This window comes from Alexandromys fortis, unplaced genomic scaffold, assembly GCF_014885135.2.
Source record: "Alexandromys fortis isolate MF-2015 unplaced genomic scaffold, M_Fortis_MF-2015_v1.1 scaffold_9, whole genome shotgun sequence".
In the NCBI taxonomy this organism is placed as follows: Eukaryota; Metazoa; Chordata; class Mammalia; order Rodentia; family Cricetidae; genus Alexandromys; species Alexandromys fortis.
In genome coordinates this window covers 21,184,645-21,212,470 of record NW_026067892.1, presented here as the reverse complement: position 1 = coordinate 21,212,470, position 27,826 = coordinate 21,184,645, and the positions used below count along the sequence as shown (strand labels likewise).

The 27,826-nt window shown below is 39.0% G+C and overlaps 1 protein-coding gene across 2 annotated transcripts in view; it reads right to left on the bottom strand.

Moving 5' to 3' along the window:
• Septin10 (septin 10) overlaps positions 1–27,826 on the bottom strand; it is a 37,040-nt gene that overhangs the window by 7,932 nt on the left and 1,282 nt on the right. For both annotated transcript variants that reach the window (XM_050138126.1, XM_050138137.1), the window contains exons 2-7: positions 15,382–15,499; positions 14,872–15,067; positions 11,242–11,428; positions 8,384–8,545; positions 6,137–6,233; positions 4,560–4,728 (exon numbers count right to left, since the gene is read on the bottom strand). In XM_050138126.1, coding sequence (XP_049994083.1) covers positions 4,560–4,728; positions 6,137–6,233; positions 8,384–8,545; positions 11,242–11,428; positions 14,872–15,067; positions 15,382–15,499 — 929 coding nt within the window. The remainder of the gene's footprint in view (positions 1–4,559; positions 4,729–6,136; positions 6,234–8,383; positions 8,546–11,241; positions 11,429–14,871; positions 15,068–15,381; positions 15,500–27,826) is intronic.

Below are 27,826 nucleotides of genomic sequence, written 5' to 3'. Positions count from 1 at the left end.
GAATTTTTGTCAAAGTATCTTTCATATAACTTAAATAATACAAAAATGTTAAAGTCTGGTGTGGTGAGGACACCTGAAACCCCAGTACTCAGTGGGCAGAGGTAGGGAGATCTTTGTGAGTTACACAATGAGTTCCAGGCCAGCTAGGCTACACAGTGAGTTCGAAAAAAAAAAAAAGTGCTATTGCTGGGTCCTGAGGTAGGTTGATTCCCAGTTTTCTGAGAAACCATCATACTGTTTCCAAAGTGGCTGTACAAGTTTGCACTCCCACCAGCAATGGAGGAGTGTTCCCCTTCCTCCAGTCCTCTCAAGCATAACTTTCATTAGTGTTTTTGATCTCAGCCATTCTGACAGGTCTAAGATGGTATTGCAGAGTTTTTTATTTGCATTTCCCTGATGGCTAAGGATGTTAAGCAGTTCCTTAAGTGCCTTTTGAGATTCCTCTGTTGAAAATTCTCAGTTTAGACCTGTACCCCATTTTTAATTGGATTATTTTACATTTTGATATAGAAGTCAGCATGGTGATTTCTCAGTAAATTGGGAATCAGTCTACTTCAAGGCCCAGCAATACTACTCTTGAGCATATATCCAAAGATTCACACTCACACCACAAGGACATGTACTCAACTATGTTCATAGCAGCATTACTCATATAAGCCAAAACCTGGAAACAACCTAGATACCCCTCAACCAAAGAGTGGATAAAGAAAATGTAGTACATTTACACAATGGAGATTACTCAGCGATAAAAGCAATGACACCTTGAAATTTGCAGGCAAATGGATAGAACAAGAAAAAAAAACCATCCTAAGTGAGGTAACCTAGACACAGAAAGACAAACACGGTATGTATGCATCCATAAATGGATATTAGACATAAAGCAAAGATAACCAGCCTACAGTCCACAACCCCAGAAAAGACAGGAGACAAGGAGAACCCTAAGAGAGACATACACAGATTCCCTCTGGGAAGGGGAAGTAGACAAGATCTCCTTGTAAATTGGAAGTGTGGGGGTAGTGGGGAGTAGTAGTGAAGTAGAGAGGAAAAAGGGGAGCGGGGAGGAGAACCTGAGGGATCAGGAAGGTCGAATTGGGTGAAGGACAGAAAGGGAAAGCAAGAAAAGAGATACCTTAAAAGAGGGAGCCATTATGCGGTTAGCAAAAAACCAGGAACTAGGGAAATTCCCAGGAATCCACAAGGATGACCCCAGCTAAGAATCTAAGCAATAGTGGAGAGGGGCCTAAACTTCCCTTCCCCTATAATCAGATTGATGACTATGCTAACTGTCATCATAGAACTTCCATCAAGTAACTGATGGACGCAGATGCAGAGATCGACAGCTAAGCACTGGGTTGACCTCCTAGAGTTTAGTCATAGAGAGGAGTGAGAATATGAGCAAAGGGGTTGAGACCATGATGGGGATACCCACAGAAACAGCTGACCTGAGCAAGGTCACTGACTCTGGACTGACATCTGGGGAACCTGTGTAGGACCAAACTAGGCACTCTGAATGTGGGTGACAGTTTGTGGTGTTACTAGCAGTGGAAAAAGTATTTATTCCTAGTGTGTGAACTGGCTCTTTGGAGCCCATTCCTTATCCCTGAAGGATACCTTGTTCAGCCTAGATACGGGGCGAGGGCCTAGGTCTTGCTTCAAGTAATGTGACAGACTGTTGACTCCCCATGGGAACACTTACCCTCTCTGAGGAGTGGATGGGGCTAGGGTGGGGAAAAGAGGGAGGAGTGGGAGGATAGGAGGGAAAGGGAACTGGGATTGGTATGTAAAACAAGATTGTTTTAAAAAGAAAAAGAAGTGCTTATGTATATATACAAATACATACCAGTTTATTAAAACTATAAGTGTATACTCTATGCTTAAACCTCATGACAAGAATAGTAGATTGGGATATCAACTATGACTCAGTATAACCATTCAAAGGAAGAGGAAGATGGAAAAACAAACTGAAGATCTGGCAATAAAGAAATAAAGGGCATCCTAGCAGGTCCGTGTAACATTTCTTTTAATTGTTAGGTTGATATAACACAGATTTTACCAACCAAATTAAGATGAACTAAATAGGAAAGAGTCCTCAGAAAATAGAAAGTAACTTCACGAAACTACAAACAATGAAGGTTTTCCATGTATTAGGCTACAATGAACTTCTTACACACACAAACCTTACCAAGTCTCACAAAATGGAAAGTACTACAAGCTGTAGTTTGCCTCAGCCTGGCCTAAGAAACAGAATTTGGTTTAGAGAAAGTCCTCCCTCCTAAATGGAGCAGCCTGGGAAGGACAGAAACTCCTCACACTGGGGTCTGCTTCTCCCTCTTTTATCCTCTGCTAGCAATCTCCAGGGTTGCCCCCTCCTCCTTCTGGGCTTGCTCTGGTTTTTCCCATTTATTATAGCTCACAATACACTACTGCCCCAAGGGTATCTATCCTAATTTTCCAGTTTAACCTAACACATCCCCCATCTCATAGTCTGTCTACCTTTCCTTTACTGCATGTGTCACAATTAAAATCTACTGTACAACTGAGAATTTGATTTTGGTGTCCCTTGTCTCCAATCTTGTTGACTCCAGACTCATTCTGAATGCCTAATGAGCTGCTCAGATTTATCGTTTTCAATTTCCTGACCATGGCCCACCACTGAACTTTTTCCCTTTCCCCTCTTGCTTATCTCAGTGACCACCATTTGCCCTGTTTCTTAGGTGGCTGAAGTAATTTTTAATTCACCTCTTCTTGGCATCCCATATTCAAACAAATCTTTCAATAACTCCTTAAAATATTTATTCTAATAAATATGTTACCATTCTTGTCCAAGCCTCTATTTTTCTGTGTCTGGCCTCTTAGCTTAGTCCCTCCATGTCCACTTCTGGCTGCCCCACCCCATTATCTCTTGTTCACACGGCCATTTAATGCCTTCTTCACACTTCCTGCCTCCAGGTACTACAAGGGCAAGGGTACTGTCTGACCCATGTGCATACATACCCAGGAGCTAGCATGCTGAGCAGATGGATGGCAGACAAACAACAATTACTGGCTGAAGGAACATTTTAAAATGTAGATTCCTAGGCTCCATCCCTGGAAAGTCTGACCCTGCATGTCTTAGTCATCTACAGGTGGCTGATGAGGAATCCACCAGGCAACCCGGATCTCTCTTCTTGGAGATACTTCATAGCTGTCCTGTTTGCTTTCACTTGGGACCTTTGCCTCCTCAGTACACACAGACCTCTGAATTGTCCCTGAAACTTGGAAGAAATGAGAAGCGAAACCTCCTTGGGGAAACACTAGAGAAACCAACTTGAAATGGTTAATCTTCAGTAAAGATATAATATGATCAGAAAATCATCAGCTTATCAGAACTACTGCCATACAGCATTAATTCAGGGGGAGGGTTAAACACATACAATTCTTAATTTTTAATGTTAGAGTAACTAAAACACTAATGAAATTTGAATTTTAACTTCATCTATGATTAAGTCTTCTACAAGGCCATCTGAAATCTAAACAACGATATAAGATATTCTCTTGCTCCTTCCTATTGTGTCTATCCTGTGACAGGTGTCAACAGCTAAGGGAATTGATAAATGCCAACAGTGGAGTGGAAAAGGAATCCTCACTCTCAGAGAAATCAAAACAGTGCTTATCCTAAGGGCTAACTGTTTCTTTACCCTTGTAGAACAGTTCTACAGTGTTTTATTCAATCAGATTTGATTAAGTACAGGAAGAATTAGGATTCTATATATGTGTGTTCATTTTTAAAATTCAGGGTTATCATAGAGCCCCATATAAACTTACCAAAGAAATCAAAATACAAAAGAAAATTTACCAAAGAAACATTAAATGGTCTAGTCACTGAACAAGATCTCTCCGTCTAAAATTCTTGTAACTATAAAAAACAATTCGAACCCAAACTCCCTTTAAGGAAAAGATACTGCATTTTTGGCTAAGCTTCAGTCACTCCAAATGTTACTTCATAAAAAGAACAAGTAATGAAGATTTGAGTAATTTAATATGACTTATACAATAATAATTATATTTTCATCTGTTTCTAGGCACAAGAAAGAAAGAAATGAAAAAAACAACAAAAGCAAACAAGTGAGGAGATTCTGTTACCCCCATACTGAGGTCACACATCTAATTACGTATCTACTTTTCCCTTTCTTGTTCAGGGCCTCACACAGACTAGCACTCTTGACATTGAACAAAAGGCCCCACCCACTCCACCTTTTTGCACTTTTCAGTTTGAGACAAGATGTTACTTTATTGCCCAAGTTGGCCCTGAACTGGTTCTACAGTCCAGGCAGACCTTAAACTTGTAAGCTTCGTGACACAGCTTCCCAAGTCACTGTATAAAAGGGCTGTTTTTTTTTCTTCGCTCATTTAGTTAGACATAATCTTCAGAAGCAAGGATACTCAGCTGATTGGAGAAGTCAAATCAATCAATTTCATAGTTAGATTTCCAAAACTCCACTCCCGCCACTCTAGGTACTTAAGAGAGGGCAGCCCTTTCTCACTGCCTCTGTCCCGCCTTCCTCCCAAAGCCCCCTCACCTGAGGGGCTTGTTCTCGGGGCCCACGTCTGCAAAGCCCATTTCCTCCAGTTTGCAGCGCCTGTATAGCTCGTAGTGCCGCGCATGGGTCTGCTCCCGCAGATCCTCCATGTTTGTACAAATGAGCATCTCCCGTAGCTTTACAAAGTCACAGTGGTTCTCATTTTCCACTAGCCAGAGAAAAACAAGACAGAAAACGCTAGGTTTTAATTCCTGGCACATAATTAGTGCTTGTCAAATGAGCAAGGAGATGAAACACAAATGAAATATCAAAGAAATGGCCAATTCTGATTAATGGCTACTATCATTATATACAAGTAACTAAGGAAGAAACTCTTACATTATATACACTGAATTACAGGTAATATTAACACACTCAGAGGTCTACTTCAAATATAGTAGCAAGTGCATACAAAGGAATTAGCAAAGAAATAGCTCTCATTGCTGTACGCTCCAGCTGCTTCACTAACATTTTGCTAGTGCACCAACTCTACGCTCAGGACATCTTACACAGTGCTTTAAAAACAGCAAGAAACATTATCTCGCTCCAAAGCAGTAAATTCTGTTAAGAACTACAATGATCAAATTCTTTTTCTAAAATATTACACTTATGAATTTGTATTAAATATTATTCAAAACTAATAAATACACTGGTATGGTCATTCTATGTTTACAATTGCCAAAGTACTATAAATAGATATATTACAGTACCAAGACTTTAAATTTTAAAATAAAACTTTTAAAATTTATTTATTTATTTATTTGAGACAGGCTTCATTGTGTTCACAGATTGACATCAAACTTGAAATCTTCTGGTTTTCACCTCCCAAGGAGCTAAGTAGGACTAGAAGTTTACCATACCCAGTTTATTTTATGTTTTAATTAGTTTAAATTTTTCTTGGTGTTTTACATTGATTTAAAATTATTACCACCTGGAAATTGTGGTACATTCCTATAATCCCAGTACTCCAGAGGTAGAGACAAGAGTATCATAATTTCCAAACCTGCTAGGCTACACAGCAAGACCATTTCATAAAATCAAAATCAACACTCCCCCAAATTCAATTAAAATATAAAAAAATTCTCTGAAGCTAGTGACCGTACAATTAATATATTTCTGCCATTATATTAAGGCATATTATTAACTGTCATTATGATTAAGGCTATATGGAGTGGTACAGGCTGCTCAAACTCAGGGAAGTTAAGCAGGAAGAACTGAGTTCCAGGCCAGCCTGGGCTACAAAGCAAAGAAGAATCTCAAAACTTCAAAACAAAATAAAACAAAAAACAAGTAAAAAGTCGATGATCTTACTTGCTTACTACAATGCCAGATTAAGTGGATTTACCCTTTAAAGCTGGCTTACTAGTTCCTTTTGAAAATAGTTTAGCAATACCGTGATGAGAAAACATATAAATATTTTCAAGATGGTATACTGTGCCCCGTCTACACAGTAATTCATTTGCATATCATGTTTAGGCACTGCTTTAGATTTCAGTTCTAATCAAGCACTAGGGATGGCGTTGCACAGAGCATACCAGAGCAACACATACAATTTCTGTCATCGTTTATCCATTTACCTTGAACAATACCCCAAGGATACTGGCGAGCTTTGACCATCTTATTTCCAACTTGTATCTCATCCATACTTCCTACAACAGCAAATGGCAAATGTCCCTGGGAAGGAACCAAACATCAATCTCATTATCTTACGCCACAATATCAGTGACTAAAATATCAGTGATAGAAATAGTAGAGAACAATTAAACAGTGATTCTACTTGGGATATGTACTAATTATCCTACAAGTTAATTTTGGACACTACAAAGAAAATTATTTAATGCGCATTTCCACATGCAAAGCACAATGTTATTTGGAATTTTAAAAAGAAGAAAAGGAGAAGCAGAAGGAAAATTTTGATACATGTGACACTGCCATCAACGTTTTCCCCCCAAAAAGAGATATTTTAGAAACTATGTACATTATATAATATGCAAAATAATATCGCATCTACACTTAGTATATCACATGTACTATTAATATAAAATGATGCTAGTGGACAAGAGCTACAGGAAGCAAGAGGAACAAGAGATTACTGAGAAGAGAGATGCAATCCAAGCTGGGCTGGGAACATGGGGGTTATAGATCTAAGAGTAGGAAGGTCTAGCATAGGACCTTCCAGTAACATGTGCAGCTCAGCCGGGGGCTAGGAGTGTATGAGTCTGTCTAATGCTGAGGCCTGAAATAGGGGGGAAGATTCATGCACAAAGAAATAAAGCTTAATATTTAACAACTGAATGATGTTTTTAGCTGTCTGATAAATTACTAATGAGCTTATGAATAAAATTAAAGGCAGTTTACACCCGGGAATCACGATCACCTCATTTACATTATCAGGATTTTAGAGATTTAGTTTAGGGTTTCTAATTATCATGACTGTAACGGTTAATCTTCACTGTCAACGTAACTATATTTAGAACCACCTGTGTGTGTCTCAGAAAGGTTTAACTGAGCAAGGAGACCCATCCCGAACATGGGCAGCACCACCCATGGGCTGGGGATCCATACTTAATACAAGGAGAGCAGACTAAGCCGCAGTGTTTATTCTGTTTCCTGACAGCAGGTGCGCTGTGAACAGCTGCCGTCCATCCCCACTGCCAGGACCCCTATAACGTGACACACTGCAATCTCAAACTACAAGCTAAAAGAAATTTAAGTGGCTTTGTCAGAAGCTGTGCCACAGAAAAGTATCCAATACAGTAGCATGTGATAAATAGAAAAGGAAAGGGGAGAAAAAGAACGGCAGTTAGAGAACGCTGTTGTTAGGCATTTAGTTCGGAGCGCATCCGCTAATCCTCAGTCAGTCTGGATGAAGACTACTAACCACATTTTACAGACAAGTTAAGTCTCCAGATGTTACTGTCACAAAAAGCATCAGCCTCAAACTTACAATCCTTCAAAATACAACAGAGCATTTAAGAAATGAGAAACAGAAAGAAAAATAATGAGTCATCTTGGGTACATTAAATTTAACAAGCATTTCATTTGTACCGGAGACACTAGAAGGGAGAACATCAGCTTCAGGAGTTCTTAAAAACTCAGATTTTAAAGTAGCCAAGGGAAGCTGCACGGTCCTTTCGTGATTTTAAAACAGGACAGAAGAGGATCCGTTCCGAGGTAATTAAATATGGTTCAACAAAGGTAACCCCAAGTCTTACAATGAATTACTTTATTCAGGTGGAAGTAAGGAGAAGGAAAGCAAGCTTAAAGCACTCAGTATCTGTTTCTCAACAACAGCAAACATTTATTCTACTGGGCTTTTTGACATTTCACCTCATTTGAAGTCTTTTGGGGAACACAGGTAAACTAGATCTATTGTTTACAGGTGGCACATTCCAAGAACCCAGCAGATGTCTGAAAGTACGCCCTGTGCACAGCCCACAGATAGTATGCTTTCTTCTACTCTGATGCCTATGGACATTTATAAATTAGGTACCATAGAGATGAATAACTTATGGCCAAGTGGGACAATAAACACTTAAAGCACAATACATGACTGTGTCTCTTTAAAAATACTACTGCATTAGAATCACCACCGTTTTGATGACATTAGCTGGTACATTGCCTATGGTAAGATTTTATCATGCTATACAGGTTGGCACACAACTGAAAACTAGCAATTTCTGCAATTTTCCATTTTCACAATAAAAACTAAAGCCTCAGAAAGCGAAGCCTCAGGTGGGTAGGGCTATTGTGGGAACAATGTTACTCAGAACTCAGCTTTCCTTTTACAAACAGAACAAATGTATACTCAATGGGGGGCTCACATTCATTGCACCATTGATCTTGGCAGTAGTCTCGTCATCTGTTGGGAACTGATATATCTGAACACCATTGATGACCAGTTCACTCATGAGCTTCATCTTAAACTTCTGCAATTCACTTTTAGAAATTGTATCTGCCTTGGCAATTAATGGGATAATGTTCACCTATTGAGAAAAAAAAAAATCCACAATCTCAGCATGGAAGATTTGTTTTTAATCCCGCAGTCATAGCTTTTCTGTATCAAAGCAGTCTCTGACACTAACTTTCTCTGACCAGGAGTTGGCAGAGGATGAAGGAGTTGGCAAACTGAAACAGCACATTTATTCACTTATTCTGCCTTCCTGCTACAGCAGCTCAAGGAGTTGCCATAAGGAGCACAGGAAACGGACACATTTTACGACCTGCCTGTGTGTAGATTTCCCTAACCACAACAATTCCTAGTTGCCACTCTCATATATGCGCGTATGTAATACTCTTTTACACCCATTCCTATCGATGCTAGGTTACAAACATTTTTAAAAGGGCTCTTGTAAAATTAAATTTGCATTTGTATTTAGGTCTGGAATCTCATTATCTTCTCTCCCACTCGAAGTCTTTTTCAACTCCACACAAGGTAAGTAGAACATAATAAACTATAAGCACAAAACACCTGCTTAATTCACTTTTATTTCTTTATAATCTGAGCATTACGGTAATTAGGTAATTGATCCCCCAAGAACACTAAGAACAGGTGATGCTTCTCTTTTTGCCTCCTTTCATCCTTGATTTACCTCTGTCAAGGCCTAGTCATCAGATGCCTACCAGCTTCAGAATTTGTCCCCAACACTTGAATGTAACAGAAGAGGGTGCCAGTCTTCCCATGAATGGCCACTGCTGACGAACTTCTACTGTCACCAGAAACCACTTCCTTGCAAAGTGACAGGTGGTGTGTAGGGTGCGTGACTCTCGGGAGGTCAGGGGCTGGGCTGCTGAAAAAGCGCTCACAGTCGCTTCTGAAAATTCACTAACAGAGCTTACTAACACAAACTGCTCCTGGCAGAGCTGAGGTGGCTGATTGGCCAGTACAAGAACATTCTAAATAAGACTTTTTGGCTATTAATAAAAAGTTAATAGAATGAGTGACACAGTTGTTTCCTATGTACAAAGGTAACTATTTTGCAAGATATCTCATATATCTCCATAGGAGTCTTAATGTGAGCTCACTATCCTCACGTCAGTGAAAACACAAAAGCCTGGCTAATTCACTCAGTGCTGCAACAAGCTGGTAAGTGGCCAAGCTATTTATTTATTTAATTTTATAAATGTATTGAGTGTTAAGGGCAGAGCCTCACACATGCTATGAAAGTACCTATCAGTGAAATGTGACATTATTATTTTTACCTTTTTAAATAAAATACTAATATTAGGTTGGTTTTGATTTAGTTTTGAGACAAGATCTCACTTTATTGTCAGGCTGGCTTCAAACTCCTGCCTAAAGCAATTCTCCTGCATCAGCCTTCCCAAGCAGCTGGGATTGCAGGTATACCACCACCACATCCTAGCTTTTACTGCCTATCTCACAATAGAATGTTACAGTAAGTAGTTCAGCAGGCCATGGCTACAACCTTTTTATAGAAAATACAGAAAAAAAAGAGGGTGCTTAATTTTATAAGAAAGCTTACACTTTGAAATTAAAAAAAAAAAAAAAAAGAATGTGCCAGGTGGTAGTAGCGCACGCCTTTAATCCCACCACTTGGGAGGCAGAGGTGGGCAGATCTCTGTGAGTTCAAGGCCAGCCTGGTCTACAGAGTGAGTTCCAGGGCTTCACAGAGAAACCCTACAGAAAGACAAAAAAAAAAAAAAAAAAAGAATTTATTTAAAATCATCAAACCTGAAGATTAGGTAGTATGTGCTTACAGACTATAATAAAACAATTCTCTCTCTGTGCCATACAGTTATATTCTGGCAGCTTAGAAGAAAGGTAAAATAACACGTTTACATGCCTAAATATTATATATATTGAATGCATAATTTAACAGGGGCTATATCCATTATCTCATTTAGTTCTCACAAGGTAATAATAATAGCTATCTTTTACTGGGAATGTCTTCTAGCTAAGCTCTTTATTTTTATGGATTAATTAATTTTCACATCTATACTTCAAGGCAGGGCTTCACCTGCTTTGTATATTAGGGAGTGAGGAAACTGAGGCTCAGAGCACTAAAGGTACTTGCCACAGATGAAACAACTAATAAGGGACACAACCAATATTTAAAATCACCTCCCCACTAATAGTAAATTCTATGACCTTTATAATACTGTATCATAGTGATCTTTTGTATAACACAGAATTTCACTTTTGATTTTATTCCTTTAAAAGCACAGATTTGTATATGAACAGATTTCCTTTGGATTAGGGAAGAAACTAGTCTTTTTCAACTTTTAAATAAACATAAAAGTCTTCCGCAGGTTAATTATGGAACTGTTTTTATAACCTCCTAAATTTATAAATAGTTACTTGCTTCAAAAATTCAGGAACAAACTTTCTTGTTTTGTTCCAAACAAAAACATATTTCACCAAGATGAAATATTATGCTTTATAATCTTTGTCAAAGAAGTTATTCCTTTCACTATGTCTGAAATAAAATTATGTCAAAGAAATTCTATATGAAAATTTAGAGAACAATTGTAACAAATGCAATCACTAAAAAGAGAACTTGTTTAGTCTTTGTATCTTATTTTCCAGAATGACTTTCCAGAAAAAAAAATGTTTTAAAGACATACAGAATAAAAGCTGCAAAGCATGTGCTTATTATAATAAAAATACTTTAATAGTTCAAGTATACTAAAATTCGAGAAGTTGGTTGCTTCCCTAATCCACCTTGCTGTCCAGGCTCTTCATGGTTATGAGGTCAAGTGTCCTTAGAGAATGGCCTGTTGGAGCAATGAAGTAGAGGCACACGTGGATACGCGAGTCATGGTAGTTAAAAAGAGTGCGCTTGATCTTCAGTTCTTCTTGGAGATAGGCCTCAAATTGATCATCTATGTAATCAATTATTGGTTGGTAGCTGAAAAAAAAATAAGCATTTAAATATTTAATGCACATACCCATGCTATCTTAGTAAGGAACCTGTACAATTACCAAGTCTGAGGTCTGTATCTTCCAGTAAAATCAGTTAATATCTAAACCAACCAAAGAGTTAACTACAGTACTAACACACGATATGTACAATATACACACATGAAGGTAATTCTGCCAAAACATTAGGATAATCTAGCTCAGTGGTTCTCAACCTTCCTGATGCTGAAACCCTTTACTACAGTTCCCTAGTGTTGTAATGACCCTCAACTATAAATGTATTTCATTGCTACTTTATAAGTGTAATTTTACTACTGCTATGAATCATAATGTAGATATTTGATATGCATGATATCTGATATGAGTGCAAAGTGGTCAGGACCCACAGGTTGAGAACCACTGATCTAGTTAGAAATCGTATTAAGTTCATAAAGATTCATTTCTACATCTGTTCACATACTAGGTTAAGTTCTTTTAAAACTTTTACAACTGCCCCAAGCAGTTAAGAGCTTAACATATAATTAAAATAATGCATGGCATGTTGTTTAATTGGTTGAGAAAAGTAAAGGATATCAATTAAAATATGCAAGTCAAGGTGATTGACTTCCTGTTTTCAGTACATCTATAAGTCATGAAAAGCTTAGCCCACAAAAGAGGAAAGGCCAGTATCAGCTGAAAATATCTAACTGGTAATGCTGGCATGGTTTTATTTTCAGTGAATTAGAAGCAGGTCAATTATATCTTGGGCTCCATTTCTAGCCCAGATAACTCTCACATTCCCTCTAGCTGTTTCAGTCTATTATTCATCCTTTGAAATACAAATCAAATCAGTGTACTCAAAAAACAGTATACTTAATCTCAGCTCATGATGGCTTTGTCAACTTTCTACTTCATATTGATAGGATAAAGCACTGTTTATGCAACGTTTTTGTATGTGTTCATGTGTGCAGGTCCCTATGTATGGAACCAGAGGACAACCTCAGGAGTCAAATGCCTTGTTTATTCAAAAGGGCATCTCATTGGTGTGGGGCTTGCAGATTGTGCAATACTGGCTTACCTGCAGGCCCCAAAGATCCTCAGTCTCCAACTCCCCAGCCCTGACATTACAAACATGTGTCACTGTGCCCACTTTTTAAAAAATTAATATGGGTTCTAGAAATAGACTCAGGTCATCATACTTTAGGACTTCACTGGCTAGGCTATCTCTCCAACCCTTCTACCTTTCTGCTGTTAACTAACTGCACTGAATAATCCAGGCCCATAAATAAAACAATAACAAGTCAAGCATTATGAAGAGTTACAAAATAAAAGCTACCATAGAAATACCTATCATGAAGATATTTTAATAGTTCAAAAACAGTTTTTTTCCTAATACTCCTTGCTGCCTGGGCTCTAGACACTCCATGGACATCCTTGTAACTGTACAGAAGAGCAGTGAAAGTAACCTTATAAAACGTAGATAGAACTGAATTATTTTATAATTGTCTGGTAATTCTAGTCCTTAGAGACCAGAACCTAAAACACAGAATCATGTATTCCCCCACTATAGACAGCAAACAGTTGGAAAGAAAGCCAGTATCTTCATAATTCTGTTTTCTATAAGAATTAGCATAATACCTTCAACATTATAAGAACTAAGTTCATCATCAGAATGATTACTAACAACACCAAGAAAGGTTCCTTAGAATACTGGTCTAAATATGACTTTCCACTCGGTAGTCCCTCTCTATAGGACCACATGGTTTGGCTGAAGCTCCCCCCATTCAAACTTTGCTCTTGGTCTGGGTAGGAACTTTAAAATTCCTCTTCTGTGTGTGCTTCCAGATAACTGTGTTTAAACACTCCTAACTACTGAGCTTCTAGCTCCAACTCTGTAATTCTTTTTTTTTTCCCGTAATTTGCCATCCTAATATTCCCTTTCAAAAAACCTGAACAGTAAAAATCTTTAAGTACATATTTTACATAAAAATTTCAAAGAAGCATTGGTTAATTACTTAAAATAGGTCAGTAATGACTTATTACACAGTCTATATAACCAGAAATATTCATGCAGATGACTGTCTTAAGATTTTTCAAAAAATGAAACCATAGATACTGTTGGACAAATAAACAGAATTTCTTCTATAGTAATTTATCCTGTTTCTAATTCCAGTAAATAAAAAACACCATTTCAATGAGAAGACAGTGACTTAACTCGCATCCTTAAAAAATACCAAATGGCTCAACAGGTGTTAAGAAATCAAGGCCAAAACTGAAGACAAAAGGAAAACTAGAGAGTTAAGCAGATATAAACTGACATCCCCAGAAAAAGCCACATTCTACAGGCTGCATGACTGATTAGCTGAAATGTTAAAGTTCCAGAATCCAATTATTTTTAGACTCCCTAAAGAGCTATTTACTGCTTGCCTGTCTGTCTGTCTGCCCTACCATCCTAGAGACGGTCAAGTCAAGTCAAGGGATGAAGGCCAAGAATGACATCAGAGCAGCAGAGGCCTTCAACTGACTTCACTCATTTACTGAAACCAACTTAACTGATATTCCCACCAGAGCATCTGAAAAATATTTTGATTTGTGACTTTTATCTGTTCCTACAAAAATTTCAAATGATTGGCCACATGGAAATATGTTATCTTGGACAAACTGAATCTGCGTTTCGGGACCAAAGTCATTCGCCTTTGGCTCCAAAAGAAACTATCTACCATTCACTCAGAGGTGAGAACTGTTTTTGCAACAGTGGTTTTAGGTCCTCGATATGGCCAAAACACGATCCATATTTGCTGGAGGAGTCACGTGGATCAGGTGTCACAGCCCCTTGTGCCAACTACCTGGGACTGCCTCCTCCAACGTGTGTTCTTTCTAGGGCTCAGACTTCGCTCGGTTTGGTCAACCGTCCACTGTTTGTTCTGAGCTGGGTGTTAGGACACTGTTTATTTAGATATCTTTCATGCTGTTTCAGAGCATTTGGCTTATTTTTGTTTGTTAGCAGAACGTTCAGCTTATTTGACACAGGCAGCCTGTTCTTGCATTCCTCTATTATTTAATTCAGGAAAGAGGAAATATTTGGAGGAAAACAGCCATGTGGTAATCCAGTTGGCTTTACGCTTGGTAATTTGTGTTGACCTTGCAAGTATTTGAGGAAAAATGAGAAAACTTAAGTAAAAATAAACATTTAATATTGTATACTGTTTGGGATTTTCCTCACACACTAAATTCAAGTCCTAGGCATAAGGTCACGAATGGGAAGCTTGCTGTAACTGAAAACTTAAAGCATCTAAAGCAGAAAACAAGATAAAATTGGTGGCTCAAAATCAGTTATGTTTTAGAAACTATCTACATTAAAGGAGATGAGAAAGGACTAAATGCAGGTTTCACCCTGAAATAAAGCTTATCTTATACAAGAAAGGAAAGAGACAAACAGAAACCCCCACATACCTCTCTTCTTTATTGATCTGGTCGCCAAACCCCACTGTATTCACAACGGTCAGTTTCAAGCGAACATTACTTTCCTGGAGTTCGTACGTCTGAGCTCTGAGTCTAACGCACGGACAAAAGTGTGAGGATTCAAGCTCTTCAAAATTAGTATTGAACAGTGTGTTAATCAGTGTGGACTTTCCAATTCCAGTCTCCCCTGAAAGAAACAGAGCACATGTTCACACGTGCAGAGAGTCACTGGGAACAATCACAGTTGTTCTAGCACGGCTGAAGCTGGTCTAAATCACAATGACTACACATGCTACCCTACTCTGACCTCTGAAGAGAGCACTAAAAATTAAAAAAAAAAAAAAAAGGTTAAAGCTAAGCAAAACAAAACTAGTAGAATTTAAACGACACGTAAAATCCAGAGCCATTAATCTTAGACACAAGAATATCCTGCTTATACAAAGAAGGAAGCGAGCATAAGAGTATGAATTCTGAAAAACTGGAGGAGTTACTGGCACTCACCCACACAGAGAATGTTGAAACAGAAGCCTTGTTGAATGGATCTATCAACCAGCTGATCAGGTAAACTTTCAAAGCCAACATGGCCACACATAGTCAAGGAACGGGGATGGTCTTTTTTCTGAAGAAAAACCAAACAAGTAACTTTGATTTTATTATTTTTTATATTTAGTATTTTATTTAATTAATGTACAATATAGGCACACTTGAAAGAAAATATAATTTAACAAAGCAACTGAAGATTTCACGACTTCTACTTCTCACTGAAAAGTGGTTGTGTAAAACTTAGAAAAACGGAAACCAGTGCTGAGCCTCCCAAAACACTCATTTCTCATTCCTTTTATGTGACACAAGTCTAGCACAAATTTTGACATTAAAACATATGACCTCCAATTCCAAGAAAACATCCAAGTAAACTATGCATATTCACTGACAGAAATGAAGAATTTATGTCATCAGTTGTGGGAATAAAAGACAGTATTAGATTAGCCCCACCCCCATCCAGACCAGGTACCAGCACTGGCCTCCTAAACTGAGCCATCTAGCGATATATACTGATGAGTTAATTCAAGGGAATCCAGGTTTCCTGAACTTTAGTTGATAGTTTACTCTGATCCTATTTGTTGAATGCCTTTTTTGTTTGCTTTCTTATCATTTGTTTAAGGTAATCACTTTGTTTCCTTTGTTTGTGTTTGCTCTCAAACTTCTGAAAATGCCCCCTGGTGCTTTAGTCTTTCCTGAGCAACTGTTTTTCTATTTTAAATAAACTCTAACTTGTCTTCATGCTGACTCATCCTGAAATTCAGGTCAAAGCAAGGATTTAGTTTTACCTGAGATAAGGTCCTAAAATATCAAGGGAACTCAGAGAAGACTGGAGCAGCCCTGGCTGTATACTTGTCAAGGAAGTATAGCATGAGAGTACAGCACACTTTGAGTCAGAAATTCTCCATGAGAGCACGGAACAGCTAGTCCAAATATAGAGAGCAGCAACATGGGAACAAGAGAGGTGTGGGGAACCTGGCAAAGGCTCACCAATGGATGCAAATAACTTTAGGCAAAAACTATGGACCATAAGAAAAAACTAACAACCACCCCCCGCCCCCCAACACACACACACACACAAAGAATAAAACCTCTGGAATCAGGCAAGAAGAGAAAAGCCTACAAAAAGTTAAACAAAAGCACCACTGTGACTTCCACACCTCCTCAGTCTTGGACTCAAAAACACTGAAGGCCGAGCACAATAATATTCAACACAGCAGAGAAAATGTTCTTACAAGCATGTCGATGGTCTCAAACTGAGAAACTCCTCCATAAAACTGAGTCCTAACATAAGAAAAAGGTGGAGGGAAGCAGCAAGCCTAAAGACCAGAGCCTGATACCAGAACCCACATGGTAGGAGGACAGAACTGAGGGACAGATCTCTCTAGAGTGCGCTCTCTTTCTCTTCTCTCTCTCTCTCTCTCTCTCTCTCTCTCTCTCTCTCTCTCTCTCTCTCTCTCTCTCTCTCTTTCTCCCCCCCCCCCACAAGTCTTAAACAGAAACATCAGCATCAATGAATAATATCTAATTCCTTTTCATTTCAGAGCCTAGCAGCCTTCACTCTACTCACTTAGGAATTGGCAAAATCAATACCAAAAAATAGTTACATTCCCTAAAGCAATCTACAGATTCACTGTAGTTCCATCAAAAATCCAATGATATTCTTCACAAAATTAGAACAAAAATCATAAAATTCATTTGAAGCATAAAAGACCCCAAATAGTCAAAGTGATTCTAAGTTACAAGTATCACAGAGCTTGTCTCAAATTATACTACATAAAAATAGTAAAAGAAACCATACAATACTGAAGAAACACAGACAGGCAGACCAACAGAACAGTACAGAGAACCTAGACATGAGAGAACATAGTTACAGTCACCTAATTTTTTTGTTTGTTTTGTTGTTCAAGACAGGGTTTCTCTCTAGCTTTGGGGTCTTGTCCAGGAACTCGCTCTGTAGAACACACTGGCCTCAAACTCACAGAGGTCCACTCTGTCTCCCCAGTGCTTGCATTAATGGCAGTCACCTAATTTTATATAAGTATCAGAAACAATGATAGATGGACAATGTGTTAAATATACACAGACATATATTGTAACAATGCATTATGATGAAAATATTTCCTACATTCTAAGACTCGAACTTTTGCTGAGTTAATAATATACCTTGAGATCATTTAAGCCTTAAAACTGCTTTCCAAACGAGTACTCAGCCTGTTCCTTTAATCTGCTTTTAAGAGAACAGCGCAGCAATCAACCTTACTTCCCTTGGATTCCCCGTGTAATTAACTTTTACAACCTAAACTAAGCATAGCTGTAATCTTAAATTATGTGCCCTTCCACACCCCAACCCAGAACAATGCATGTGTATCATTTTATGAAATCAGCAAATATAGAAGATGAAAGCAATCTTCTAAGTGAATAGCCACCATAAATGCTCAACACAACATTCAGATACAGATACTGATTGATGTCATAATACTGTTTGTTAAATGGGTAGGTTGAAGCCAGTGATGTCATCCCTTATAAGACAGATTTCTGTAAAGTATTCCACTCCTGCCCCATGTGATGCTTTCTGTGCAGCTCAATAAACACAGCGAGACACTGGGAACATAAAGTGGAGAATTCAAATCGGGCCTCAATGTGGATTAAATGAATCCAAGGGAAAATGCTCTATTTCTTTATTTAATGTGACAATGAAGGAAGACTGATGACTCGTTAATTAACTCAAAGTTACTAATGCAATTAATCCATGCAATGTAAGTGGGATTTTATTCAGACATAAAGAAATAGGAAACATTTCCAGGAAAATGGATGGAACAGGAAATCAGTAAATAAGCTAAACTCAGAAAAATACCATATTTTCTCTTGTATGAATCTAAGGAGGGGTGTGTGTGTGTGTGTGTTTAGGAAAAGGATCATCATGAGACAGGAGGAAGAAATCTTTTTTTTTTTTTTTTATTTTTCGAGACAGGGTTTCTCCGTAGCTTTTGGTTCCTATCCTGGAACTAGCTCTTGTAGACCAGGCTGGCCTTGAACTCACAGAGATCTGCCTGCCTCTGCCTCCCCAGAGCTGGGATTAAAGGCATGCGCCACCACCGCCCAGCTAGGAGGAAGAAATCTTAACGTAAGGTACAGGAATGAAAGGCAATGGAATACATGTGACAGGATTAGAGAGGAAAGAATCGGCAGGAAGGGGCCGGGTGATGGGAGAGTGCAGTAGGGCAGGGCAATGAATAAGAATGGAGTATATTGACACATATGCATGAAATTATCATGATGAAACCATTACTTTGTACGATGACTTGAAAATTTAAAAGGAAAAATATTGTGACTTTCTTGTATAACAGTATATTTATTCAACATATAGACTACTGCCTTTTTTTTTTTTTATGCAGGGACAGTTCGTATATGGCAGTTCTGTTGAACTTGCCCGTATTGGATTTTATAGTCTAAGTTGATGAGGACGATTGACCAGGCCTCTTCCTTTTTGCATTAATATACACATACACAAATAATAAATTGTAAGCTCTCACTTGCAAGGAAAGGCAAGAACACCATTTTTATTTAGAAGTCATTATAGGAATACAAAGAAATTAACTAGCTTGTTTTAGGAAATACTCTAATAAGCCAATGCAGTGCTCTGAATTAGGTACATCCCCTATAGCATGACAAGGGAAAACAGAAATGTTATGAATGTTCCTGTACCAGCATAGTTGGGAAGGCAGGGATAGTTACACGGAAACAAGCTGTTTAGTCAACCTATTAAAATGTGTGTGTGTGTGTGTGTGTGTGTACAGAAGATCTATTATATATGCCACACTGTACTAATCCGCTTCCGGCGAGTAGGCTCCATTCCTGATTGCGCAGAGGGTTGTTGTCTGGGACGCTGATCTGTAAGTTTTTTTTCCCCCTTAAAAAAAAATAACCTCTCTAATAATCTAATTCCAAACTGGTGTGGGATTGTTTGTGATTTACGCCTTCACAGTACTGTTATGTAAAATTGTCAAAAATAATAATACAATAAAGGAGTATTACAAAAGCAGCTCTGATGCTTCCACTCTTCCACTCCTGACTTGTTAGCATCGCAGGTATCTTCCTGTAAGGTTACCAGTCTCTCATTAATCCCTCTAGAGGAGATGTACAAATCTAAGTATGTGTCTGTGCTGGGCTCCTTTGTGTATCTAACAATAGCAGCCAATTCTTCAACACAACACTGTTTGTTGCTGTTGTTTTCTGAGTCTCCTCAAGAGATTGTTTCATGTAACATTATCTGACTCTATGACATAATGTTCTATTCTGTACTGTAGTGTATGCTTCTCTTTATTGAGATAGCACCTTTGCTATTACTACAAATGAACTACGCTATAACAAATACCTTTGGCTCAATGTCTTACAAAAGAGGAACCTTCTGCTATATCTAAGAAATTTTTACTAACTCAACTACCTACTAAACTACTTGTCACAAAATCTAATCACAATTCATTGCTGATTAAAAACTGAAAACCACTTTCTTGTTAGCATTTTTTTTAAAAAGGCTTAAGTGGCATTGTTCTAGTACAGTTCAGAGAATGTGATGGGTGGTACTCACAGAAGAAACACATGCTCAGGTGTGAGCAGGTAATACATTTTATCAGGGAGTGACACTGAGCACTGAGTATCCTACTGATTTATCCATATTATCCAATCTAAAGAAGGGACACATATTTTCTTTGACACAAAATGAGAGACCATTTCAGATCTGTTCAGCCCGGCACTCAAATATTATCCCAAATCTGGTACTTTTAATCTCTGGCATACTTGAGCAGCCCGAGACCAATAAATAAATCTTTTATTTCTCACCGGCTTACTTTCTCCAGATACAAAGTTCTGCCTCCCTGTTGGAGGGCAAGGATATGATTTATAATACTGTCTAACCTCTCCAGGGCCCAAGTCCGGAGCTTATGGGTAAGCTTTGGGTAAGCTCTACCACCCTTTGGTTAGTGTCTCTAGTCCTTGGGAATCTCTTCCCGACTCCGTTAAAAATCTGCCTCTCTAATCCACTCACTCCAGCTCCTAATGAGTCTCTTCTCCATAAAACAGACTACAGATGTTTGAAAACACTCCTTCCCTGTATCTTTTGATGATATAATAGGTTAATATCAGGGAAGCCAGGTCTCCCTAACTCACAGTATGACAAAGTAATTTCCAGAACATTTCAATTCTGTAGGTAATGCATAAAAAAACTGGAGAAAATTCAGATGCATTTTGTTAATCTTAGCACGTGAAAAGGCAAAACTTGTTTTGGAAACTCAACGGGATATGAACATATTGATTTTTCTTGGGTCCCTTTCAATTCAGACTATAAGTTCTAGCAAAGCATCATGAAAGTATGATGTAGTGAAAATGAAGAATAAGTCACAGAAACCACATGTAGAAGCATGATGGATTAATAAGGAGAGACACGCTAAAACTGTATTTTGTTGTTGTGGGAATTAAATCAGATTTATTTGGGCCCTGTTCCATGCAGGCCAAATGATAGAAAAACTAGGCATTGAGAAGTTGCTGGTTTTACCAAGGCCAGGGAAAGAAAATAAAAGAGAAGCCAGAGAAGGGTAAGGAAGAAGAAATAATTATTCACAGAAACATCTTAAAATCCAAAATCCTTTTGGGGGCAAGGAGGGGAGGTAATACCAAGGAAACAGAAGAAAGTCTACCAACAACACACTTTTCACTTATTCCCCGAATGAACTAAATATTAATTTTTAAAAAGCCATATATTTTAAAGAAAGTGTAACAGACACCAGGCAATGTGGATCAAAGCTAAGTCATCGGTATTCTTGGAATATACATTTTAGTACAGCTGAGACATATGCATATAATAGGATGAGCGCTGTAGTGTCAGAGAAAGAACTGTGGAAGAAAAAGCTCCTCCCCACTCCAGCCAGCAAATAAAGCACAGAGGGGAGAAGAAGTGACAAACAAAATTGTAAACATAGAAGTATGGCAACAAAGTTGTGAAGAACTGTCACTCAGGCCTCAGGAATCCCCATGCAAGTGCAAGGACGACCGCAGAGGAGGTGAAGCTGAAGAGGAGGCTGTGGATCCCATCAGTGCTGAAATTTGACAAGTGCTTCCATGAGTCACAAACTAAGGTCACTGGGTGGATGTTACAATAAGCAGGAAAGAAAATAGGATATGAATTGGCATAGTTTGATGCAATGTTAGGGGAGGTAGAGGAGAAAAATATCCCAAGAGCCTAGGCAGGTGAATAAAACTACAGGCAAGTGTTGCACAACCATAAACACCTTTTCTATCTTAATTAAGCATGCATTGTGACTATAACTTTTGTAGTTTGTAATAAAATTACCACATTTCATTTCATAAATAAATTTTTTCCTTCCCATATTTATCTTTACAATCCTAGCATATGATTTTATGTTCTTCCCGTTCTAAGTATTTAAGAAAAGTCTACTTTTTCACTTAAAGGAAGCCCTTTAAAGCTGCCTCTCCTTGGCATATCCAAATATGTCACTATGTTTTATTTTATTTTTATGTGTAGTGGTGTGCTGTCTGCATGTACATCTATACACCATGTGTCTGCCTGGTACCCACTGGGATTAGAAGAGGGCACTGGACACACTGGAACTGGAGTTACAGGTGCTTGTGAGCCATGGACGTGCTCAGAAACGAACCTAGGTCCTCTGAAAGAGGAACCATATTAACCACTGACATCTCTCCAAGACCAGCATTATTACTTTTACACTTTGGGATTAGTAAGTAAGTATGAGTTTCTTGTGGACAACCACCAATACTTTTCACAGTCAATAACAAAGATCTATTAAGTATCACATGGGTAATGTGTTAGCACTGAGTTACAGTTCACTCAAGAGTCACAGGTCAGCTAACAAAAACCCAGCACCAGGCATATGAAGCACTTGTTTGAGTGGTTGGTCAGAGGCCAGAGTTGTCAAGAGCCCCCCCCCAAAAAAAAATTACAGGCTTTTGTCTATTGTCCTTGGTTGCTCCCCAAAGGTGAATGGTAAGTTCCTATTGCTGAAGACAGCATGCACTTCATACACAGGTCTAGGAGACCTGAGCTAGATCTGACATGAAAGCCTCCTCCCTGAGGACTAACTTTCGTGGTACCAGAAGGCACAATGCAAGAATCTGAAAGAGATAATCAACCAAAAGTCCTATCCAATTACTTGTCACAGGTAATCCCATATAATAGAAAGGTGATGGATTTGTTTTTCCTTGCAGTAATAAAATACCTAGCAAAAGTAACTTAAGGATGGGTTTGTTTAGGCTCACAGTTTCAGCGTAGTCAGTCATGAGGGGAAATCACGGTGGCAGGGTGGCTAAGGCAGTATGTGCAATCATGAAGCAGGAAGAAATGAATGCTGGCCCTTAGCTTGCTTTCTCCTTTATACTCACTATGGGTCCCCAGCCCATGGGATGGTGCCCTACACACTCAGGATGTGTTTCTTGTTCATTTAGATCTTTCTGCAAACACCCTCATAAATGTGTGGTGATTATAAATCCTATCATGGGATAATGAAAATTAGTTATCATAGGAGACCAAAAAATAATTTAAGGTCAAAAACATTTAGTGAGAGTGTTGATGTGCTTTTCCTCCATCTGGCACAAGAGTGGATCCGAGAGACAATCTGGTTGGTATTAAGTGTGGAATTGTGCCAGGAAAGGATTTTGAAGCAGAAGGAGCAGATGTGCAAGGGAATGATTCTAAACGGTGGTAATCATGAACTCAAAGGGGACTAAAAGGGAACCAGAAAGCAAGTAGAAATAATAAATTAGAGCAAAGATTTGAGGGAGCTGGGATAGTTAGGGAGTAAACAAGCACGGTAGAAGGCATACAGAGCGAAGTATCTGAAACTGAGATTTTTAGTTTTGTGCAATGAGAAAATCAAGGCATTATCCATTAGGAAGAGAGGCTAACATAGCATAAAATCTAAAAGAATACCTAAGGAAAGGAGGTCAAATACTGTAAAGGCAAAGTCTAAGAGGATCCTCTAAACAGACACTGAAACCACCCAGAATTTCGACAGGCCTAATGCATGAAAATTGCAGGGAGCTACTCAGGAAGCACTGGGGAAGGCAGGGCTGCAGAGATGCCTACTAGCCAGAGAGATCAGTAGGCAGTCCAACAGCTGAGTGCTCCAACAGCAGAGGGGAGTAAGTGGTGAACTCCTCATGCTCATGCTCAGGAGCCTAGTAAAGGGAGCAAGCTTCAAAACACAGCTCCCCTACATCCCCTACATCTCCTCTGGGAAATTTTCAAACAACAACAAAACACTTCAGTCAGCAGAGGTGGCAGAAATGGGACACGGACTGGAGTAAGTAGGGGGCCCAGGTATCCAAGGACCCACAGCAACACAGCACAGGTGAGAAATGGGCAGAGGAGGACACCCAGGCATGTGGTATCCACAAAAATACAGTGGCCGAGGTTTCAGAAGAAAGGAGGAGGCTGTAGCTGACTCAGGGAAGGACATCAGGCGTGTGAGGGCCACCATAAGTATAAGAAGTGGGAAGCAGGCCGGGTGTGACCAGAGTAGGGTACCCAACACCCAGGGTCTCAAACATGCAGAGAAGGGCTGGAAGTGGGAAGCAAGTTAGAGATGACCTAGAGTAGAGCACCCAGACATGGAAAGTCATAGCATGTGACAGCAGAAGCAGAGCCCAGCCAAGGGTATGTTGACACTGGATAGCGACTGTTATCACTGATAGTTGCTGACTCTCAGGGGAAGGGCAGGGACAGTGACCAGAGCTCCGAGTGCCAATCCCACAGCAAAAGAAATAAAGTGGAAAGAGGATAATCTGAACTACAAAAATGGAAGCCAAGAAAAGTGGAAGGGAGGTAGGGGGGGAGGGAGGGAGGGAGGGAGGGAGGGAGGGAGGAAGGAAATGTTCAAAAACTCAAAGATAAGAATGCACCCAAGAGAAAATAAAAACAATAAAGAAGTGAATTCAAGATATAAAAACAGACTCAATAATGAAACAACTGGTGAAGAAAAGCCAAATTGAAATGACTCTGAAGCCAGGTGGTGGTGGCACACGCCTTTGATCCCAGCACTCAGGAGGCAGAGGTAGGCAGATCTCTGTGAGTTCAAGGCCAGCCTGATCTACAAGAGCTAGTTCCAGGACAGGCTCCAAACTACAAAGAAACCCTGTCTCAAAAAACCAAAAAAAAAAAAAAAAAAAAAAAAAAAAAAAAAAAAAAAAAAAAAAGAAATGATGCTGAAAAGAAAAAAAAATGCAATAAGCCAAATGAAGTGGCAAACTCCATCAGCCGTGTAGATAATGCAGAAAATAAAGTATCAGGGCTTGAAGACAAAGTAGCTTTGGGCCACCATAAAAAGTCCAAATCTATGAATTATGGATACAGAAGAATTCCTTGCCATAGGCAAGTAAGGTATTTACAAGAAAATTTCCCGTTCTAGAGAAAGTGGTACTCATCCAGATACAAGAGGTCTAACAACCCTAAATGGAAAAGACAAAATTCTCCATGTCTTATTATAGTTAAAATTCTAAAGGCAAACAGAGAAAGGGTGGTTTTCTTAGTTAACCCCAGCTGACGTCTAGTCATCTGAGGGAGTCTCCTGTCTGTGAGATGCTGTCTTGATTGGTTAATTGGAGGCCCAGTCCACTGTGGATCATGCCATCCCCTGGGTAGGTGGTCCTGGGCTGTATAAGAAAACTGGCTGAGCAGGAGCCAAGGAGCAAGTCTAAATGTGAGCCAGCCAGCAGTGGTCCTACATAGTCCCCAACCCCACCTGTTTCAGTGATGCACTGTGACTTGAAAGCGTGAGCCAAATAAATCTATTCCTCCCCCAAGTTTCTTTTGGTCAGCATGTTTAATTAATTACAGCAAGCAAGTATATGAGGCATAATAAAAGCTGATGATTTGATACAAATTTTTAAGTCAAGAAGGGCTTATATTTGTATTCTGAGTTCTGAAAGACCAAAAACTGTCAATCTAGACTTTTATAGTCAGCAAAACTACCTATCCTAATTTGAAGGAAGAATTAAAATCTTATAGGATTAAAACAAACTAATGGAATTTATGGCCAATAAGCCAAATAAAAGGAGGATAATGGAAGGAATACTGAAGGGAACATACCTAAAAGGTCACAGGGGAAAAATAAATACCAGACCAACAAATCAAAAGAGATTTAGGAAAACAGTACTAATACATGCCTTTCACTAATAACTATAAATATGAGTATTCTCATTCCCCAGTAAAAGACATAGACTAGCAACTGTACTTTAGAGAAAAAGATCCATTTTTTTTTCTTTCTCCTGGATTTCTTATACAGCTCAGAACCTCCTGCCAGGGAAGGCACTGCCAATAGTGGGCTGGGTATTCTCACATCAACTATCAAGACAATCTTCACAGACACAGACGATCTGATCTGGGCAATCCATCCATGACGACCGCCACAGATGACTCTGTACTACATCAAGTTGACAGCTTAAGCTAAGCAAGACATATGTGAGTAATGGTTCTCATCTCTACATACAGTACTACCTTACTAACAGTCTCCCTCAGTAAGATATCTATCTGCATTTTCAAGTGTTCAAGTAATTCTTGCTAAGTCATACACATGCAGTCAAACAAAGTATTACTGTGTATAATAGTCATTTGTCTTGAAAAAAAAACAAGTGTAGACAACTCACAACATATTAGGTATCTGTGAATAGATACTATACTTATTTCACCGTGTATGAACTCTCTCTCTCTCTCTTTCTCACAGTCTCCATAAATATGGCCAACATGGAGGGTAAAATGAACTGGGACTCTTAGTTCTTGTTTTTCTTTTTTATTGTTGTTTTGTTTTTGTTTTCTTTTTGGTTTTTAGTTTTGGTGTTTCTCTGTGCAACAGTCCTGGCTATCCTGGAACTTGCTTTGAAGACCAGGCTGGCCTCGAAATCACTGAGATCCACCTCTTCTTTCCAAGTTCTAGAACTAAAGGCGTGCACCACCACTGCCCAGCCTTTTTTGTTTCTTTAGATAATGTCTCTCTACCTAATCCAGGCCAGTCTTGAAGTCATTATGTAGCCTAGGTTGACTTTAATTTAAGATCCTCCTGCCTGCAGGGCAATGGTGGCGCACGCCTTTAATCCCAGCACTTGGGAAGCAGAGGCAGGCGGATCTCTGTGAGTTCGAGACCAGCCTGGTCTACAAGAGCTAGTTCCAGGACAGGCTCCAAAACCACAGAGAAACCCTGTCTCTAAAAACCAAAAAAAAAAAAAAAAGAAAAGAAAAAAGAAAAAAAAAAGATCCTCCTGCCTCATCCTTCACACACACACCCCACACCCCCATCCCACTCCAAGTGCTTTATAGGAAGGTATCATGGTAAACTTAATCTGCTCTCTTTATTATCATTAACATATATCATTTATATAAAATAATGGTTTTCAATACGACAATTTCACAATATTCTTTGATACTATTCACAGCCCCCCCCCTTTTAGCTTCCCTTGACCTTCTATTGAATCCCACTGGTTCCTCTGCCCCTCAAAATAGAAAAATATGAAGTAGTCTCCAAATCTGCATTCCAGTTTCAGTATATGTTCTGCTGGAGCAAAAACCTGACCTGATGGTAAAGAGGAGACAGTAAAGAAGTCAGAGGAGATGCCTTCAATTCTCCTACTATACTTTTGCTAAGCCCCTTAGCCTTATGACCCGTGACTGCCTAAAGGATCCTGGAGGGACTGGGGAACCCACCACACCTAGACTTCCAAGATTCATTTAACTAAATCAAAACCAACACGCCTTTAATCCCGGCACCCAGGAGGCAGAAGCAGGCAGATCCTGTGAGTTCGAGGCCAGCCTGTTCAACAAAAGCTAGTTCCAGGACGGTCAGGCTCCAAAGCTACGGAGAAACCCTGTCTCGAAAAACAAAAACAAAAAAAACAAAAAACCAGCTGCTAAAATTATGACTGTTGCTCCCTAAAATTATGACTGTTGTATCCTCACAGAATTTTACCCATAAATGCTACCACTATTAACTGCAAATAATAATTACAATGTTTTCAGCTTTCTATAAAAGTATGAGCCAAAATATAAACCTCTCCCTACAAGAAGCAATAAACAGATTTAAAATATGGTAGAACTTCATTTGCATGCAGATATCAAATAATTCACCCATAGCATACAGCATTATAGCAAATATGATGGTGGATGAAAATGCAGTTAGTGTGTCCAATGTTTGTTTCCAGAATAAGACCTTGTGACAGTGAGCAGACACCTAAGAAGAAATCAGGGTTTCGTGGTGCTGAAGACTTAGATGGTACTGCTAAGTCACTACATGGTGACAATACTTTTCATGACAGGGTGGTTTTACTGGAGGGCCATTAAGGTTTTTGTAGCTAAAATATATGATTTTTTTTTTTTTTGGATTTT